The 20986-nt window shown below is 52.7% G+C and overlaps 1 protein-coding gene across 1 annotated transcript; it reads right to left on the bottom strand.

Annotated features, from left to right (window-relative positions):
- Window positions 1-18029: 18029 nt before the first annotated feature.
- On the bottom strand, window positions 18030-20685 carry LOC128947426 (histone H3-like centromeric protein A). Its single transcript, XM_054291683.1, has 4 exons — window positions 20610-20685; window positions 20033-20124; window positions 18780-18857; window positions 18030-18164 (listed from the first exon to the last, which is right to left on the bottom strand). The coding sequence occupies exons 1-4, from the start codon at window positions 20683-20685 to the stop codon at window positions 18030-18032; spliced, it is 381 nt and encodes a 126-aa protein (XP_054147658.1).
- Between the last annotated feature and the right edge of the window lie 301 nt (window positions 20686-20986).

Genomic DNA, 20986 nt, shown 5'->3' with positions numbered 1-20986 from the left:
AAAGCACAAAGAAAAAAGATCAATACAGCAATATGCGGCAGATTGCAATGATGAAATGTTTTCTTGGGACAAGAAAACGAGTATTGCTACAGCAATCTTCTCACCTCAGACAGCATCAGGGGTGGCCTTGACTCAGATCGACCGCATGGGTTGTTGGCTGAGCAAACATGCGCGGTCTGTGTCTGTCACATTGGATGACATGTTAAAAGACGTCAGTAGTGTGAGACAGGCGACTCTTCAAAACAGAGCGGCAATCGATTATCTATTGCTCGCTCATGGACATGGGTGTGAAGAGTTCGAGGGGATGTGCTGCATGAATCTCTCAGATCATTCAAAGTCAATTCATGAAAATATCAAAAATATAAAGGACAGCATAAATAAGCTTGGCGAGATCACAGGATCATGGATCGATCAACTGGCAGAATTCTTTGACATCTCTCCCATTTGGAGAGGAATCTTAAAGATAGGGTTTTATGTTTTAATAGTTCTCCTAGTCCTCATACTTGTTGTCCCATGCATATTTGCATGTTTAAAACATGCAATGAATCGGATGGCGAAAAAGATCTTTTTGGTGCAAACAGAAGGGGGAGATGTGGGATCTCAGTCTCTCAGAACTGGGGTGCAGGGTGAACGAGACCACCCCTGGGGGGCTCGGGAGTCCTGGAATGTTGCCAGAAATGTCTGGTGGCTGGACTTTGATCCCACATGGGAGATGACATCAGTATGAGGATAGGAGGATTTCACCGGGGTGAATGGTGAAGGGATAAGTTAATTGGAGTGTGAGATAAAGAGTTTAAGATTTCTGTACAGGGGGGTCTAGAGAAGTAAGATGGAGGAATTGGGGCGTGCCCTTCTCCTTCTTCTTCTTCCTCTAGGCCTCCATCTTCTGTGGTGGTGTTGGCACTCTGGGATTGGACCTTACTAGGGGAACACTGGTTAATAAGGGTAGAGGGTATTGGAGAAAAATGATAAATATTGTATACGTAACTCCGGGTATAAAGATAGGTGGCCGCCCCAGGGGCTCTCAGTGTGTGTGCCCATGGCTGGTGCATTGGCCGAATTAAACATCTGTGGATACCATGCACAGCCCATTTTTGCTTCTTTATCCTGGGCTTTCCTAGCAGCTATTCAGGCTGCAACCCTGCAGCTGTGCCTGGTCACCGAAGACATCGGCAGGGATGGCCGAGAGCGAGTTCTGTGACAGGCAGAGCGAGCGCAAGGCACTGAGGCCCTGGAAGAAGCGTTGTGGGACCACACGCATCCCCTGTGGCTGCTGCGCCTGCAGCTTCAGCTCCCAGAGGCCGTGCAGGAAGCGGAAAGGCGGCAGCTGCCGCGGGTGTGGGCTCAGGCAGCGCAGCGCATTGGCAGCAGCTCCAGCACGCCCAGGGTCACCTGCACCGGCTGCAGTGTGGCCACGCCCACCTCCAGCAGCGGCTGCGGGCCAGGGAAAGCCGGCAAAGCCGCGGGAGGCCCTGGAATGCCACGGCTGCCCAGTACCGCAGGTTGTTCCCGCCCAGGCCAAGGGTCTGCAGGCGGTGGCAGAATGACCCACTCAGGAGATGAGGGAAGGGCCGTGGATGGATATTTATAGACAGCAGTAAAGCCTTTGACACTGGAGAACCTGGCTGCTCATGGATTGGACAGGGCAACTGTTTGCTGGATGAAAAACTGGCTGATGCCCAAGCCCAGAGTGTGGTGGGGAATGGAACTAAATCCAGCTGGGGCCAGTGTAGCAGGACGTGTTCCCTGCCTCAAGAGCTTGCTAATTGGTGAAGTAAATCACTAAAGGCCACTTGTGTCATGGTTATTTGGGTGCCATGGAAGCAGCACTTGTAGCTGACAATAAACATCTTGCTGTGGAAGCAAGATTATGGAAAGATAAGCTGGAATTTCTGACAGACACTTTGCTTCACAATCTATTAAAGCTACACCAAACTTTCACAAAGTAGAAGTTTCTGCACATTCCCTGGAAATGTGTGGGGCTTTCCCCGCAAAGTTGGGATGCTGGTTTTGTGGTTCCTTTCTTGAGGGTTGAGTGAAAGGACTCTATGCACAGTCTTGCCAGTTTGGTGGTAAGTTACATTGACTCCTAATCTGTACTATTTCTTTCCTAGCTTTGATATAGGTACCTTAATGTTGTGAGCTGTTTCATGTAATCTACTAGTAGTTCTTCTGTTTTATACCATGTAGTAAGTAACTCTGTTCAAGACCTTTTGTCTATTATCTCCTGTCTATTCAATAAATAACTAATTTCATAATAGACCTGATCTGCCACTCTTAGAACTTGTGAGCCAGAGTGGTTTAGGTGCAGGCCACCTAATTCCAGCTGTACCCAAAAATATTAGCAGCAATTGCAGTTTTGATTCAAATTTTAATTAAAGGCTGAAGTGTTGCTGATACTGCGATAGAGTCAGAGTCTTTCTCTACATTGTTGTCATCACGCCAATTCCCAGGAGACACTCGAGGGGCGCTTGGAGGCCAGCTGGGGGTGCTTGTGGGATCATTAATGGATCTGTAGGGGTGCTTAGGGGGTGGGGAGGGAGTTGGAGAGCATTTGGAAGTCCGAGGGGACACACAGGGGGCATTTTGGGGGCAAGTAGGGGTCGGTGGGACTTCGGGACCCTGAGAGGCACTTGGCGGTCAGGAGAGGGAAACTGGGGGTACTTACAGGGCCCTGGGGCACACTCATGGTTCAGGGAAGCACTTGGCTAGCAGCTGGGACAGTACTTAGGGGACAGTCCCGGCTCTGGTGGGACTCTTCAGGGGCCACATGGCTTGACGGGAACCGCAGTCCCGGCTCTATCGGCATCCTATGAGGGATTTTTGGGGGCTTAGGGGGAGCTTCTGACACCCCCATAACCCCCCCCCCCAGCACCCTCAGGGGCATAGGGACACCAGAACCCCCTGCCGCCATGTCGGCCATGTGAAGGTGAAGAAGACAGGTGAGCCCCACTCCCACGGGTTTGGGGGTTCCCCGCCCTGATGCTCCAAATAAATCCCGAGGTGCCCCTATAGACTTCCTAGTCCCCATAGACCTCCCAATACTGTCCTGGGCCCCCCAAAACATCCCACAGACCCCCGGACCATTAAAGACTCCTCAAAGCCCTACCTGGACCCCAATACCTTTCACAGATTTTCCTCAACACTCCTAGAGTCTCCCCCAAAAATCCCACAGACCTCTTCTAGATGCCCTATTGTAATATATGGTAGAAATAATTCATGCTATTAAAGAATGTATGTTATAAAAGATTGTAAAATCAAAAAAGTGTCTCTGACCACCCCGGCTATTCAGATTCCAACAAATTCCCGGACACAGATAAGGTAGCGATGGATCCGGCACTTTAGCGTAAGAATAGATGCTCCCAGGGCAATGATCTCTGGTTTCTTGAGTCCTCTGAAACTGGAAACCGCCTAAGAGCAATCATCGCCTTGCCCATTTCATCAATCAAGATAGCCAGTGACGCCAGACTTATTCATCTGGATACATGGCTTCCCTGGAGCCCATCAGTGCTGACTATGAACCTGGAGCTGATCTTTGTCCAGCTCTGCCCATTGAAAAGAACAACAATGAATGTGAAGAATTAAAAAAGAAATTGGGCCTCTTTTGCCTCAGGCACGATAAACTATATAAAACCTAGCCGCAAGAAGCGGCATGTGTGAACAGAGGGAGGTCTGATGTGATAGAGGTCAGATCTGTGTTCACCCAGCACCGACCCCGGGCTCGACACTGTCTCTTTGGCTGTGGTGGTTTCGGAGACCGAAATTCAGTCGCGCAGAAAGATTATTAAATCTTTTTGAAATTTTTGATAATTTGGCTCACAATTGATCATTTATAACAATCTGGTGAAAACTGACGTGATTTGAATTTGAGGTTTGGGGGAAGAGCCACCATATCCCATCTTGTGCCATCCCTAAGAAAAACACCGAAAATAACTAAAAACTGTTATTTTATGGGAAAAAATCCATGTGAGTCCTGGGATGTCTCCAGAAGACTCAAATAACCTCCAAATTACCCAAAAATGTCTTTTTTCAGCACATGGAAACCTCTTGGGGCTTATTTTGGTCCCCACTGCCTCAAAATCAACTCCAAACATTTGAAACAATAAAATTTTTGCCCAAAATTCTCCACATTTGGAACAAAATGGATTTCCTTCCCAAATTATCCCTTTTTGGGTAAAATATATTTTTCCCCCAATCTCCACCCCCCCACTTTCCCCCCCTGCCTCTATTGGTCAAAATGGCATTAAACAGGATTAAACACTCCCTTGAGGCCACATCGGAGTCTACATCTATATCACGTTCCCTCTAAAAACAAAGGAATTTTAACTAAAATCACCTAGATTCACGTCAAAATTGAGTTAAAAATGCTGATACAGCATTCTCACCAACCCCTGCCCTTGATGTCACCTCAATACCCCATTTCCACCAAATCCACAATAAAACTTCATGGAAAGGATGAATTTTCCCCCAAATCCCCTCAGTTTCAGTCAAAATGGGTAGTTTTGTGCCCAACATCCCCCAAATTCAGATCAAAATGGGGCTCAACATCCAGGAAAACCCTTCATTCACCTTGTCCCATACAAACCCTCCCAAATGCTGAATTTGACCTCAAAAAGGTGAAGAAGAAACCCACCAATTTTTGGGCATGACGAGGACAAAAAAACCTGAAATTTGGGAGAAAGATGCACAAAAAGAGCAAACCCATGAGACTTGGGAAAAGAAGTGTTTAAAACCCAACATTTTGAAAGAAAAAGGGCTAAAATTATGAAACTTGTGGGGGAAAGGGGGCCAAAGTCATATAATTCGGGAAGGGAAAGGGCAAAAAAAATCTGAAATTTGGGCAGAAAAAATCCTCAATTTCTGCCCATCACCAAACAACAAGGAAAACCAGGAATAAACAGGGAATTAAGCCTCCCCACTCTTCCCCACTCACCAGCCCCTTGGCAGTTCAATTCCCGGGCCCCTTCAGACACAGAATGTTTGTCCCAAAGTCACTCTTTTTATACCCAAATAAAAAATACCCAAGACACAGCCAAACCATACAGATTTGGGCAGATTCAGCAGAATTTCAGGATGGGGGCCGGGGGAGGAAAGCAAGGGGGCATGACTCAAAGTTCCAGAGAATTTGGGATCTGGCAGCTGGATCTTGTCAGGGATAGGAAATGCTGGGAGTGGAACTCACAGGACATCTTGATGGATGTAACTGACAGGGATGTTGTGACAGGTGTGGAACCACAGGAATGTCATAACAGGTGTGGCACCCACAGCAATCATGCCAAATTCCCTGAACTCCCAGAATTGCTGTCCCCATGGTACCTTCTGGCCCCATGACATTGGGGAAAGGACAAGCCAAGTCCAGATGTTTTTTATCAAAAATTAATGATCCAAGTCCCAGCGGGGAATTATGGGGAATGGGAAATTCTGGCCCAAATGACTGAAAAAGCTGAAGAAAACCAGCTGGAGCCAGGAGAGACAATGGTAAACAGGGAATTAAAGGGCCTTTGCCTTAAAATGAAGACATAAAAATGGGGAAACCCTGAACACCACAGAGATCCTCAAAACTGTCCAGAGACAGAGACCCCACCACCAAAGCCATCCAGGGACCTCCAAAACTACATGGGGATCCCCCCAAACTACCCAGGGATCCCCTCAGCCCTCTGAACCTCCCAAACCACAGGGTCCCTCTGGGGAGATGGGGGTCCCTGGAAGGGTTTTGGGGCTCCTGATAAATGACACGAAAAAGAGAAATTTTCAGTTGCCCTGAAGATGCTGGATGGAGCTTAAAGACAACTGGCAGAAAAGTTGAAATGATTTAAAGGCATGGACAGAGCATCGCAAGCACAGCTGGAGCCAGTGGACAAATAGGTAATGAGGAATATAGTGGGGTTTTTGTCAAGTTATGTAACAAGAAGTAACAGTGCACGCTCAAGGGAAACGTTCAAGGAAAGGTCACGTGTAATATGGAAGCATTCCGTGAATATGACCACCAGAGACCTGTTCGTGGCCCGTACAGGACCATACCCTGTGGCAAAGTTTCACCGCACACATCAGATTAAAGGAGAAGTCCTTCAGTGTGTCCTGCACAGATAAAGAATGCCTGCTTTCTAATGCTTCAAATTGTGTTAGAAAGTTTATTTGCCAGCCAATTTTTCTATCATTCCCTTGAATGGGGTTACAGATCTAAGGGGAGCTGAGAGAGTCCTGTCAGGATCTGGGAGTCCCTGGGAAGGTTTGGAGTTTCTAGGCAAGATTTGGAAGGTTCCATGGGGGATATGAAGGGTCTCTGTCAGTGGGATCCCAGCTCTCTGCCACTTTAACCAACCCGAGGGCCTCCCAAACCACATGGGGATCCCCTTGACCCTCCTGCACCAGTCCCTTCTAGGATGTCCAGAACCACACCAACCTCCCTCCACCCCAAGACTTTCCCTGGGGATCCCAAACAACCTCTCTGAGATCCTCAAAACCACCCCAGTGAACCCCCAGAACTCCCTGGGCATCTCTCAGTGTCCCCAGACCCCCAAACCCCTCCAGGAATCCCCAAAGCCCTCCCCAGGACACCTCCCCTCCCCCGCCTTCCCCCTCCCCCGCTTCCCATTGGCTCCAGCGCCCGCCCGTCTCCGTCCTGAACCAACCATCACCCAAGCTCCGAGCGCTGGGGCGAAACCAAACGGGAGCGCTGGGGTGAAACCAAACGAGAGCGCGGGCAATGGAGCGGGTCAGGCCTGAGGGCTCCGGAGGCGACCGAGGGGGAAATTTGAGGGGCTCGGGACGGTCCCGCGTCACTTCTCGCATTCCTCCCGCAGAGGCTCAGCCTGGAGCAACGAACGGAGCGTCCGGTGCAAAGGAGGTGGGAGAGCAGCCCGGCCTCAAGTGCCCCTCGGGATCCCCAAGTGCCCACTGAAGGCTCCAGTCTGCTCCCCCGTTCCCTCAAGTGTTCCTTTAAGGACTCCAAGTGCTCCCCAGACCCCTAAGTGCCTGCCAATTCCCTCCCTTCTGCCCGTGTTCCCCAAGAGCGCCTTGAGGACCCCCAACTACCCCACCCGATCGCAGGTGATGCCCCGGACCCGCCATTCTGCCCATAAGTGCATCCTGCAGCCCCTCAAACTCCTCCCGAGACCACCAGCCCTGTGGGGTCACTGCAGGGTCAGCATTTCGGGGGTCCTCGCCCCTCCCCAACCCCCTCCTCCTGCCCCGCCAGGCCCTGCTCAGGCCCCGCCCCTGCGGGCTGTAAGGGGCGGAGCCAAACAGAGGCTTCGCCCCCCTGAAGCTCCACCCTCGATGATCCCCTTGTCCAATGGTGCTTGAGGTGACGCCAAGGGGAGGAGCCAGCACTGGACACGCCCCTGGTGGGCAGGGCCCTGCTGAGCTCTGCTGCTTCCCGGGGTTCCCTGCAGGGAGTGTCACGGGGGAGGTCACCTGATACCCCCAGCACCCTGCAGGGGGCAGTGCCCAGGCAGTCACGTGACCCACCTGAGGCACTTCTGCAAGCACCAGGGGGCGTCTTCCCCCCAGGCTGTCTCCCAGGAACCCTTGTGGCAGGATCCATGGTGGAGGCCACATGACTCCCACAAGACCCTCTGGCCAATGGGAAGCAGCTCTCTGGATACCCTGCAGGGGGCACTATGCTCACAGTCCCGCGACTCCCACCATGCCCCGCGGCAAATCAGCAGCAGCTGCTGTGCCCCTCTGCACCAGGGGCTGCCACCCAATGGGAAGCAAGACTCCCATGAGCTTTGCTGCAGGAACCATTTTGGTGGTCACATGACGGCCTCCGGGCTCTGTGGTGTGCACCATGTTGGAAGCCACGCGGCTCCCAGGATGCCCTGCGGCCTGCAAGGGAGGCGCTTCCTGAGCCCCCGCACCAGGGAGGGCCCAGATTCAGGTCACGTAACCCCCGTGAGGCCCCCCCCCCCCCCTCCAGCTAATCAGGAGCCATGCACATGATGCCCTACAGGGGGCGCCATGGCAGCAGCCACTAGGTGAGGAACCAGAGGAGCCCTTGAGGGTCATGGGGTCACTTGTGAGCAAGGAGCCCGGTTGAGGGCCATGGGGTCACTTGTGGGTCATTGGGTCATTTGAGGGTCATGGGGGGTGCTTGTCAGCCAGGGAGTCAATCAAAGGCTGGTGGCTGCTGAGGGTCATGAGGCACCTTTGTGGGGCTGGGCGGCCCTTTTGTGGGTCAGAGGGGTCACTGATGGGCCTGGATGTGCCCTTCTGGGCTCACGTGGTAATTTGTGGGCCGGGGCAGTCACTTGTGGGGTGGGGGGGGAAGTTGTGGGTCACCGGTCACTCGAGGGGCTAAGGGGGCACTTGTGGGCTAGGGAAACACTTCTGGCAAAGGAAATCTCTTGTGGGGATGGGAGAACACTTGTGGGACTGCCACCCCCCGTGACATGCAGCCCCCTCAGGCCCTCTTGGGGACCTCCTCCTCCTCTGGATGCTGCGATGCCACTGCCGGGCCATAAGGGGACGCCTTTGGTAAGACAACCCCACCTCCAAATTTCAGGCCTCTGCCCCTGCGCCTCCCCCAGGTCCCTCTAACTCCCCATTTGCTCTCTCTTCCCTCTCCCAGGGCCATCGAGACACTCCTGGAATGCCCACCTGGGCACCCCCAGCCCATGGTGGGGCCAATAAAGCAGTGACACCCCAAAATTGCACCTGGGACGTGGGGAGACCCCCAAAACTCCCTCCCTTATCTCCCCCACCTTTGGGATTGCCTCCAATCCCCTCTCTCTCCAAATGTCCCCAAGAGCATTTGGGGGCTTCTGGGGGCTCAAAAGCGCCTGTTGGTCGGGCGCTGGGTGTCTCTAGGGGGTCTCTGAGGGTCTTTGGCGTGTTTGGAGGGGCTCTGAGGCTGAGGAAGGGATTTGGGGGGTTTATCGGGAGAGGCTGGAAGTGCACTGGGTGTCTCTCGGGCACCTAGAAGAGGTCTGTGGGATTTTTGGGGGAGACCCTAGGAGTGTTGAGGAAAATCTGTGAAAGGTATTTGGCGTCCAGGTAGGGCTTTTGGGAGTCTTTAGCGGTCCGGGGTTGTAGGGGATATTTTGGGGGGCCCAGGACAGTATTGGGAGGTCTATGGGGACTAGGAAGTCTATAGTAGGGGCGCCTCGGGATTTATTGGGAGCATCAGGGCGGGGAACCCCCAAACCCGTGGGAGTGGGGCTCACCTCTCTTCTTCACCTTCACACGGCCGACATGGTGGCAGGGGGTTCTGGTATCCCCATGCCCCTGAGGGTGCTGGGGGGGGGGGGGTTATGGGGGCGTCAGAAGCTCCCCCTAAGCCCCCAAAAATCCCTCGTGCTTCCCCTCCCCGTCTCTCACTGGCCGCTGGTTCCGCGCCAGTTTACTCACTTCCTGGACTACAACTCCCGAAAGACCGCGGGGCCCCGTAGGACGCCGATAGAGCCGGAACTGCGGTTCCTGTCATGCCCCGCGGCCCGCGAGAGGCCCGTCAGGGCCGGGACTGTCCCCTAAGCACCGTCCCAGCTGCTCCCCAAGTGCTCCCCTGAACCGTGAGTGCGCCCTGGGGCCCCGTAGGTACCCCCATTTTCCCTCTCCTGACCCCCAAGTGCCCCTCAGAGTCCCGAAGTCCTCCCGCCCCCTACTTGCCCCCCAAATGCCCCCTGTGTGTCCCCTCGGACTTCCAAATGCTCTCCAACTGCCTCCCCGCCCCCTAAGCGCCCCTACAGATCCATTAATGATCCCACAAGCACCCCCAGCTGGCCTCCAAGCGCCCCTCGAGTGTCTCCTGGGAATTGGCGTGATGACAACAATGTAGAGAAAGACTCTGACTCTATCGCAGTATCAGCAACACTTCAGCCTTTAATTAAAATTTGAATCAAAACTGCAATTGCCGATGTGGAGGATGGACAGGCCTCTGCACTTTTTCGTGCCACTCCCGTGGTCCCACTTGCAGCCAGGGAAATTGCAGGAAAAACATTCCTGCATGTTGTGCGCATCAAAATTTCATGGGAATCAGGAACTGAGTCTGTGTGGTGAACTTCCCTGACAGGTGGAGATAAATCCTGTCTGATGAAGAACAGGTTGGGAGGATCTGGGGACCTGGAGTATACACTCCTGTACCCTCTCCCCCCCGAAAACACCAGAGACCCCCTCAATCCCCTACAGACTCCCCAGTAGATCCCAAATACCCTCAGAATCCCCTCGAAAAGCTCCATAGCTCCCCCTCCCCAAAAAACACCCTATAAACCCTCAGGACCCTCCCAAACCTCCCTTTACAAGCTCCTGAGGCTCTCTAAAATAACCCATAGATCTGCCCAAACCCCCAGCACTCTCCCACACCCCCAAAAGTTGTGGCCACAACTAGTCATGGACTGCCTGAGCCACTTTTTGGCCTGATATGTATGTAGGTATAAATCTAATAGAGAGATAAAGTGTAATATAGAAAAGGGGCCTCCAGGAGAGCTGGGGAGGGTCTTTGTCAGGGGACAGGATGGAGGGTGAGGGTTTTCACCTGCCAGAGGACAGGGTTAGATGGGATTTTGGGAAGAAATTCCTCCCTGTGAGGGTAGTGAGACCCTGGCACAGATTGTCCAGAGAAGCTGCAGCTGCTCCATCCCTGGAAGTGTCCCAGGCCAGGTTGGACAGCGCTTGGAGCAACCTGGGATTGTGGAAGATGTCCCTGCCCATGGCAGGGGGTGGATTGAGATGACCTTTGAAGTCCCTTCCAACCCAAACCAGCCTGAGATACTAAAAGTGGGGGAGGTTTGGGGTAGGAAACCTTGCCTGACCCCAGGTGCCCTCCCAGGCTGCTCCATCACTCACGCTTCAGGAAGAGACAGCAAGAGAAAACCTGATGAGAAAGCTCCTGGGAGAGATGGGCTGGGGGCGGCGTGTGAGTCCCTCAGGAACTGCTCCAGCCCTTTCCAGTCCCTCAGGTGGAGGCACCTGGGGCATGATTCCTACCCAATAGGCGTCCCAATGGGGGAGAAGACAGGTTCAGCCTCTTGATGCAGCCTGTCCTGATCCCTCTGCAGAGCCTTTCTGCCCTTCAGCAGATCCATACTCCCACACAAGTTGGTGTCATTTGTCAACTTAGTTTGACTTCCACTTGATCCCCTCATCCAGATCACCAGTAAAGATGTTGAACAGGATTGGACCCAGCACTGACTCCTGGGGTCACCCACAAGTAATTGGGTGTTATGGATAGAATGGGAGCTTCAGACAAGCCACGTTTTAGACTAAGATTTTTTGGGTACAGCTGGAATTAGGTGGCCTGCACCTAAACCACTCTGGCTCACAAGTTCTAAGAGTGGCAGATCAGGTCTATTATGAAATTAGTTATTTATTGAATAGACAGGAGATAATAGACAAAAGGTCTTGAACAGAGTTACTTACTACATGGTATAAAACAGAAGAACTACTAGTAGATTACATGAAACAGCTCACAACATTAAGGTACCTATATCAAAGCTAGGAAAGAAATAGTACAGATTAGGAGTCAATGTAACTTACCACCAAACTGGCAAGACTGTGCATAGAGTCCTTTCACTCAACCCTCAAGAAAGGAACCACAAAACCAGCATCCCAACTTTGCGGGGAAAGCCCCACACATTTCCAGGGAATGTGCAGAAACTTCTACTTTGTGAAAGTTTGGTGTAGCTTTAATAGATTGTGAAGCAAAGTGTCTGTCAGAAATTCCAGCTTATCTTTCCATAATCTTGCTTCCACAGCAAGATGTTTATTGTCAGCTACAAGTGCTGCTTCCATGGCACCCAAATAACCATGACACAAGTGGCCTTTAGTGATTTACTTCACCAATTACCAAGCTCCTGAGGCAGGGAACACGTCCTGCTACACTGGCCCCAGCTGGATTTAGTTCCATTCCCCACCACACTCTGGGCTTGGGCATCAGCCAGTTTTTCATCCAGCAAACAGTTGCCCTGTCCAATCCATGAGCAGCCAGGTTCTCCAGTGTCAAAGGCTTTACTGCTGTCTATAAATATCCATCCACGGCCCTTCCCTCATCTCCTGAGTGGGTCATTCTGCCACCGCCTGCAGACCCTTGGCCTGGGCGGGAACAACCTGCGGTACTGGGCAGCCGTGGCATTCCAGGGCCTCCCGCGGCTTTGCCGGCTTTCCCTGGCCCGCAGCCGCTGCTGGAGGTGGGCGTGGCCACACTGCAGCCGGTGCAGGTGACCCTGGGCGTGCTGGAGCTGCTGCCAATGCGCTGCGCTGCCTGAGCCCACACCCGCGGCAGCTGCCGCCTTTCCGCTTCCTGCACGGCCTCTGGGAGCTGAAGCTGCAGGCGCAGCAGCCACAGGGGATGCGTGTGGTCCCACAACGCTTCTTCCAGGGCCTCAGTGCCTTGCGCTCGCTCTGCCTGTCACAGAACTCGCTCTCGGCCATCCCTGCCGATGTCTTCGGTGACCAGGCACAGCTGCAGGGTTGCAGCCTGAATAGCTGCTAGGAAAGCCCAGGATAAAGAAGCAAAAATGGGCTGTGCATGGTATCCACAGATGTTTAATTCAGCCACGCAGTAACATGTTCAGGTCCCAGGCACACACACATGGAGGGTCCAGGTTTCTTTCTCCCCAGGGGCCCGGGGTCACTCTGATCTCCGGGCAGTACAAAGAGAAGGGCCAATCAGGGAATAGGGAGGGAGTGCCTCAGGGGCACGGGGGAAGGAAGGAGCCAATGGGGTCTTATCGGCTTTTTGGGTGAAGCTTCTTGTGTTTCCCCAACCATCGGGATGCCTCTCAGGGTCTCCACAACTCCCTGTTTTGATTTTATTCTGAAAGCTTCTCTGAAGGATCAACTGGATCAACAGAAAATGACAAAAACAATCAAAAACATCCATAAGACAATTTTCAAAATGCAACCAATTTTGAGTCACCAGTGTCCAATTATATTTTCTTACAGCTGGCAGGACGGCTGCTGGGTTTTCTTAGTATGGTTTATCTGGAAACTAAGTCATGAGAAGATTCTTTCAGCAGGGACTTGTTCTCTGCCACCTGTGGCAGTGTTGTTGGCTGTGACTGGCTCTGTACGAGGTAGTGTGCGTGGTGGTGTGCCTGTTGGAAATTCCAAAATAGAAATTATTAACTTTTAAGAAAAAGAGGGTTACTTTAGGGAAACATTATTTTCTTTCCCTCCCAATCTCGCTCCCTCTGGTATTATGAAGGAACTCTGGGGAAAGGGATTAGTGGAATTAGTGGAGGGAGGCCATGGAAGGGGGGAAAAGGAGGTAGGAATTTGTGGGAACATAAAAAAGGGGTAGTAGGACAATGGAAAGGAAAAGGGGAAAGTGAGAGAGGGGCAGGGAGGCCACAGGAGTTGGGGAAGGGTATTAGAAGAAGTGCGACTTATGTGATTGGAAGGTTCAGTCATTGTACTTTACCATGGGAAGGAAAGCACATAGCCCCAGTGGTTTAGGTGCAAGTTACAGGTTGCCCTAGCAGGGTAATGATCAGCAAAAGCTTTCTGATCTGGCAGCTTTTGTATGAGAGTCATCTTTGGGCATATATAATATCAGAGGTGGTATCCACATTTTAATGATGGGCTTCTGGATGAGAGTGAGAGTTCTCTTCTGTAGGAAGGAAAGCATGTAGCCCCAGTGTTTGCGGTGCTGATGAGAGGCTGCACAGGGGAGGTAAAGGCCAGCCAAGACCTCTCTATCATGGCACCTTTTTGGTGGGAGAAATCCTTGGACATTGGAAGTATTATCTAACTTGGGTAATGGGTAAAATCCCTGGTCATATTCAATTAATTGCACTTACAACTGAAAAGCATGTGTGATGTAGAATGCATGTCCTAAGTTACTATACTTATTATCTTAAATAAAAGAAGTGACTCTACCCTGTGGGTTGAACTTGTTAATATGTGAACCAAATTTGCTTCTTGCTGGCAGTGATTACTCCTGCAATAAGGATAAGCTGTCCTCCAATGGTTAACTTGATCCTCAGTGGGGATGTGCTGGAATCATTACTGATATCATTCCTGGATAGAAAAAACAGTATGGGTCTCAGCAGCATTAGCCTGAACAGGTTACCCCTTAGTGGCTCAAGTTGTTAATGACAAAATTCCTTTTTCCCACTCAGAATCTCTCTGTTCCATCTCTTTAAATGTGGTTGAGTTGAATAGTGAATATTTCTTTGGTCTTTCATGGTGTTAGGCCTTGACATTCTTCAGGAGGAATCTCAACTTCAACTTTATGAAGTGCTTGTCCACTGCTGTTGCTGCTTCCTGTGTTTTCAGGGGGATCTCCTGCAATTTGAGTTGTCCTCCCTGGGTAGCATGCTCTCCTAATTTGAGCTATGAGTTCCGCAAAGTTTAGTACAGCAGTGATTGTAGATGTGGTACTGGTGTTCAACTGCCTGTTATAAATCATAAGCCACAACTGTATGTTCAGCTCTTTCGTGAGCCAGACCCTAAGAGCGGCTCAGTTGGTCTGAGCATGGTGCTGAACCACAGTTGTTGGTTCAATCTGTGTATGGCCCATTCACTTAACAGCTGGACTTGATGATCTTTGTGGGTCCCTTTCAACTCAGAATATTCTGTGATCTGTGACATAATGGCAATGCCAACAGCGAACATTGGCTAAACACTGGCATGTTCTATGTGGCTGGAGTGTTAAAATGATCACTGGCCACTGTCTCTGACAGGAGAGATAGGAGTGTGACTGAGTGATTGTACCTTTTTCCTTTTAATCTGTCACCACCTCATCAATGCCCAAGCACACGGGTGCTTGTATTGTGGCTGTTAGGTTTGCAGTAATTGGGTATTCAACTCTTAGTGGGGCCACATTGGCCAGAACTTCAGAAATTCCACTTCTCCCTGCTGCAAAAATCCAGCACGGGGACACACTAGCAGTCTTTGGATCAGGGAGTGCAGGTGCCATGTGGAGTCAGCACAGTCTCTGGATTCCTTTTAGGGTTTGGGCTAATGTGCAGACATTAACATTGACTCACTGACATCAGGCAGACAACAGACTTAAACGTTCAGAATATCAAAACCCTAAATATTGTCATTGTGATCTTTGATTGCAAAGCAAGTAGCCAATATCCACTTCTCATCCAGGACCCATAAATTAACCATAGCAGCTTGACAGATAACATGTGCTCCATTTACTAAAGTGATGTTAACTCTTAGCGTCTGGGTCATACACCCAACTTCTTGGCGTCCTGCTTCATTACTACTGAATGCTGTGTTCCTATATCTATTAGAAATGTAATTAATCATTGACAAGAACCAACTGGAATCTGGATGTGTGAGTCATTAGTATGTATTGATAGGGTTCCACTTGTTGCATTTCAGTTTCACTTGGCTTGTGCGTGGAATGCTTCTGTAAATCAGCCACCTGAATGGACTCTGCACAATACAAGGTGAATTCGTAGCTTGCTTAAGCATCACCTTTGCTGTTTCTTTTGGTTTTCATCTCTTCTCCTTTTCTTCCTGGAACTGTTTCTGCAATTGTTCATTTCTTAGTAACAGGGATAAATAAGGTTTCCTCTCTCAGGTCTTGTTTCTTTCTTCTATAATTTCCCTATTCAAATTCTAAAATAATTGTCTTTCCTTACACTCTGCTGAAGCAAGTAGAGTCTTAAGATGGTCTTTCTCAGTCATAAGTTTATCCACTTGGATTCTCAGCTTTTCTCCTGTCTCCATCTCAGAAGCCAGTGGTAACTTTGATACCTCATTTTCTGTGTAAGTCTTACTTTTGGTGAGCTTCCTTAAATGTTTGCAGCTGCCAGCCCCCAGCTCACTGAGGATGCCAAAAGTTATTTCTAAGACTCCAATTAACAACATTAGCCTGTGAGGCCATAGTAATGATAGGTCTCTCAGGAGTTCCAACACCCACATCAACATCTTTATCCTGCTTGTGGCAAAAGAGTGCAACTTTCCTTTTCCCCAAGTACTACATTCTCCAGAACAGCAGTGGATAATTTATCACTTCCTGAGAAATTCCTTTCTGCAAGCCTTTCACTCAAACTGCATTCCATCATGCACTGGGACCCTGCTGCCCCCTTTTGGGCAGTCTGCTTCCTTGGTGCAATTCCAATCTCCTGATTGTTTACTAATTGTTCTACTCCTGTTCTGTTTACTAATTGTTAAGTGAAACTAATCCTTCTGCCATAGCTAATTAGCCCTGAAGATCTCTTTCCCCACGATAAGGGTCTTTTCCCTTGTCTTTCTCTCTGTGGGGTTAACACTTGCTTCAAGTGATCCTGAAATTCTGCCGCAGTGTTTTATCACGTTCAGCAAAACTCTAACCATGGCAGCCACATACTTGGTTAACCAGTGATGTGGGTGAGGGCTGTCCTGGAACATCTGTCATTCATCAGTTGCAAAAACACTGCCTTCTGTACACTCTCTGTTCCATGATCTATGGTTGGGGTCTCAATCCTAAGCAAATCACTCCTCTCTAATGGATGCAACCTCCTGCTCAATAGGCGGCATTCCGAGTTAAAAAACACAGTTTTCTCTAGTCACTCACCATTAAAAACACTTCTGGCCTCCAGAAGCCTTGGGCCTCCACCTCAGACAAATTATTTAATTACCCTCTTCCAGAGGCACTCTCCAAACATATCCAGTTTCCGATTACTATGTAAGTGTGCTATACTTTTCCTGGAACTTTGCTTGGCTGCTGCGTACCACACTGTTTTAGTAACAGTGTGCAGACCCTGACTGTCATAGAAGGTTTCATCATTAATTTGGGGTTGTAATGTGATTTCTTCATTATCAGATGTACTGCTGCTTATAGGGTCCTTAGAGATGTCAAAGCAATTTTCTGTCCTGTCCACAATTTGCATTGTTACCTTTCTTTGAAAGTTCAGTAACAAAAATATTCCCCACCAAACTGTCTAGGGAAAAAAAGCACCAGACTGTCTAGGGAAAAAAAGAGGGTTGAGGAGACCCCAAAACTGGAGGTATCCCAAACCAGGTGGGTGGGGGCTAGGCTGGGATTTTAGGGGGGATATTTGGGGTCCCTGAGGTTTGGGGGGCTCAAAGGGTACCCCAAGGATGGCAGCGATGGGCAGTTTTAAGGGGACTTGGGGTCCCAGGGTAGGTTTTGGGTTCTGAGGCTCGGGAGGGGTCTCCAAGGCATGAGGAAGGGGGGGTTGGGGTCCCAGGGCAGGGTTGGGGTTGGGCGGGTCCGTTCTGGGGTCCCTCTCGTGCCCTCAGGCGCGGGCACAGGCGCTGCCGGTGCAGCGCCCCTGCAGGTCCCGCCCCTCCCCGCTCAGCAGCGCCCCGAGCGGCAGCAGCGGGAAAAGCAGCCGGGGACCGTCCAGAACCCTCGTGGCCCCGCCCCCCAAGTGTGGCCCTCCCCAAGCCCCGCCCCATAGCGGGGACCCCGTTGAAGCTCCGCCCATGGACGGGAGACCTCCAGAGCCCCACCCCCGCGGGGTACTAAGCCCCGCCCCCCACAGGAATCCCTACCCACGTTCAAGCCACCTCTAAGCGCCGCCCCTAAAGCCTTGACCTCCGCTCAAAAAGCAAATCCCTTAAGCACCAACCCCTTAGACGACCCCCCACCACCACTATACGTGGAACCCCTTGGGCCCCAAGACCTTCCTGGCCCCCATTCCAGGTGCCCTCACCTAAAATGCTCAGAGGACCTCTCCCTGTGGGTTCTCCTGCCCTCCAGAGTTACCCCCTGTGGTGCCTTACCTCCAAATCCCTTCCAAACTCCCCAGCAACAGCACCTAGGGGTCACAAACATTTATTGGGGTACAGCAGAACTGGGAGGGTCTCCAGCAGGGTGGAGGTCCTGAGTAGGCTTCCCTGGGACTGGCATGCTGGTGATGGGGGTTCCAGGGGGATCATGGGCAGTGGTCCTCAATAATCTGAGAGGTGCTGGACTAAGGAAGGGGACCTCCACCCGGAGATGGGTCCCTGAAGGGGTTGTTGGGGATCCTGAGGTGGGGAAGTCTATGGGGTGGGTCCACGAGGGGGGGCTTGGGGGACCCTATGGGTGGGGGGGGGTCTCAGCATGATGGTCCCATAGGAGGTCCCAGTAAGATTATGGGTGTGAAATTATCAGGAGAGACTCCCCAGGGGGTCCTCATTCAGATGCCCCCCGCTTCGGGCCCTCGCAGGCGCCGGGCCAGCTGCAGATCCTTGGGGAACAGGGTGACTCGGCGGGCGTGCAGCGAGCACAGGTATGCGTCTTCCAACAGCCTCACCATGAAGGCCTCTGCTGCCTGTGAACCAAAACCTGAGGGAGGGTCCCCAAAGCTCCCCAGCATGCCCCAACCCCCACACCTTCCCCCGGGGTCAGAGACTCCCCCCAAACACACACCCAGGGGGCAGGGTCCCTCCAAACCCACCCATGGGTGACTGAAGCACCTTGTGCTTGCAAATGTGTTAGGGAGGGATCAAGACCCAAAGACCCATCCTCAATCCCCGACAGACCCTGGGAATAAGGGACCCCGCCCCACCCAGCACCCAGAGACCCTCTCAACATCCATAGAACCCTGTCCCAGAACCCATAGACCCTACCCCCAGCCAATGGAGACCCTCCTAGACTCCCCCTCAGCTCCCATCACATACACCCAACAAACCTCTCAGCCTCATCCAAGCATCCAAAGAGACCTTCTTGGACCTCCCCAGCCCCCAGAGACACCCCCAGCACCCAGAGATTCCCCCTGCAGCACCCACAGCCCCCCAGCCCCCATGGAAACCTTCTCAGTACCCATGAGATCCCCCTCAGCCCCTTCCCCACACCCCTAAGTCCCTGGATACCCCTGCAGGACCCATAGGGCCCCTCCAGCCCTCTGTGACCTCCCTCCATCACGCCTGGGCCCCCCGAGTTGCACCTCCTGCAGTGCCAGCAGGGCCATGCTCTGCCAGCGGTAATCGACGCCGCGGGTGAAGAGGAGGCAGAGCTCCCGCACCTGTGGCAGAGAGGGCACAGCGAGGGGGGCACATGGGGGCAGCAGGGTCACAGGGAGTGCGGGGACATCGGGACAACATGGAGGGGATATGGGGGCATTGGGGACATCCCGGGCTGGGGCCACCACCATGGTGACACCCTGGAGACGTGGAGACACTGCCCTGGGGACATCCCAGGGACCTGGGGACACCCTTGTTATCACCCTGGAGACACTTTGGGGATACCCCAGGGAGAGGAACACTGGGGACAGGAGCACCTGGGAATACACTGGGGAGTGGGGACATGGGAACATCACCACGGGGACACCCTGGGGTCTGCCAGGTGGGAGGCAGGGGGGAAGCACCACTCTGGGAACATCTTGGGAACACCCTCGGCCATGGGAACATGGGGACACCCCGATGGGACGGGGGGACAGTGCCAGCACAGCAGGAGGGGCACAGGGAACTCTCAATCCATGCAGCCTCTGAAGGTGGCAGGACACAAGGATGTCTGGAACCACAGAATGACATTGGAGGATATGCAAGGATGTTGGGGGAGGACAGGCTCACCATGTCACAAGGATGGAGAGGACAAGGACATGGGGAGGGATGGAACAGGGTTGAGGGGGGGGCCCTGGGGGAAAGGGATGGTCATGAAGAGTCCCAGGGGGTGATTTGGGGTTCTGGGGGGTAACTTGGTGGGTCTGTAGGGGGTTGGAAAATCGCAGTGGGTTTTTGGGATGGGGTCCAGGGGGAGGTTGGAGGGTTCCAGGTTGGATTTCAGGGGTCCCAGGGTGGATTTGGGGTTGGATTTGAAGGGGTCCTCAGGATTGTTTGAAGGGTTTCAGTGGGTATTTGGGAGAGTCCAATGGGGAGCTGAAGGGTCCCAGGGTGGATTTGAAGGCTCTGGGGGAAGTTGCAGGGTCAAGAGGGTTGATCTGGGGTGTCCTGAGACGGATTTGGGGATCTCAAGAGAGGGGATCCAGAGTGGTTTGGAAGATCCCAGACAATGCTGGAGGTTCTGGGGTGAAATTGGGGGGGTCCTGGAGGGGTTTGGGGGTCCCACAGTAGATTTTGTGGGTATCTGAGATGATCTGTGTGGTCCCAGGGGAGTTTGGGAGTCCATGGGGGGTGCTGGGGAGGTTCTGGGGGGGAAATCGGGGTGTCTGGGGATTTTAGCGATGTGGGGGGTTCTCACCAGGCGGGCAAAGGGGCCGGGGCGCAGCAGCAGGCGGGTGCTTCTCTGGTACGTGCGGATCTCCTGCAATGCCCGCTGCCCTGGGCGGCGCCCTGTGGGGGCATCGGATAGGGGTCTGTGGGGGCTTTAGGGGATATATTTAGCCTGGAGGGCAGAGATGGGGGGATCTGAAGGAACATGGGGGGTATAGATCTATAGGGCCTGTCAGAACACAGGGGGCTATAGGGGATCTATAGGGGCCAGGGAGACAGGGGAAGGCTGTGGAGGTTATAAGGGATCTGTAAGGTCTGGGGGGACATTGTGGGTATAAAGGATCTATAGGGAGCTATAGTTATGGCCGACATAGAGGAGTTATAGGGGACAGGGAGTATGGGGGTAGAGGGGCTATAGGGGAGAGGGAATGTGAGGTGACTCTAGGAGGTGGAAGCATATAGGGGTATATAGGGCACAGGCTAGGGGCGGAGGAAAACAATAGAGGGAGTCCATAGGAGTGCTCTAGAGGGGGGCCTGAAAGGGGGCTCGATGTAGGAGGTCCATAAGGGGTGTCTATAAGGGAAGCCCCCCGCCCCTCACTCACTGCGTGCCCGCCGCGGGGGCGATGGGGGGGCTGGGGAACGCCCGCGCCGTCGGGGGGTGGGTTTGGGGCGGGGCATGGTGTTGCCGAGTCCACCGCAGGGTCAGGGCGAGTTCAGAAGGGGACCCAGCGGCTGGGGAAGGGAGAGTCAGGGTGAGCTCAGGTGTGCGGGGCCCCCACGCCGCTGCCGGGATCCGCCGCGCCGCGCCGTGCCGTTCAAATCTCCCGCCGCGCCGCTCGTGACGTCACTTCCCTCCGCGCGCCAATCGGGGCGCGCGACCGCCCGGTGCCGCGCCGGACTCCGCCCGCCGAGGGCTCATTAGCAGAACTCTGCATGGCCCCACCCCCAGGCACCCCGTGCCTCGGTGCTGCCCGGGTAG

This window comes from Melozone crissalis, unplaced genomic scaffold, assembly GCF_028551555.1.
Source record: "Melozone crissalis strain CALT ecotype California unplaced genomic scaffold, PUWL_Pcris_2 ptg000105l_1, whole genome shotgun sequence".
NCBI lineage: Eukaryota > Metazoa > Chordata > Aves > Passeriformes > Passerellidae > Melozone > Melozone crissalis.
The sequence above is the reverse complement of the archived record's forward strand: the minus strand, read 5'-3'. Positions and strand labels throughout refer to the sequence as shown.

Coding starts and splice junctions, on each gene's coding strand:
- LOC128947426 (XM_054291683.1), bottom strand. CDS start 20,685: ATGCCCCGCCCCAAACCCACCCCCCGACGGCGCGGGCGTTCCCCAGCC. Junction 20,125..20,609: donor GCCCCCGCGGCGGGCACGCA/GTGAGTGAGGGG, acceptor ATGCCCCCACAG/GGCGCCGCCCAGGGCAGCGG. Junction 18,165..18,779: donor CCCTGCTGGCACTGCAGGAG/GTGCAACTCGGG, acceptor TTTGGTTCACAG/GCAGCAGAGGCCTTCATGGT.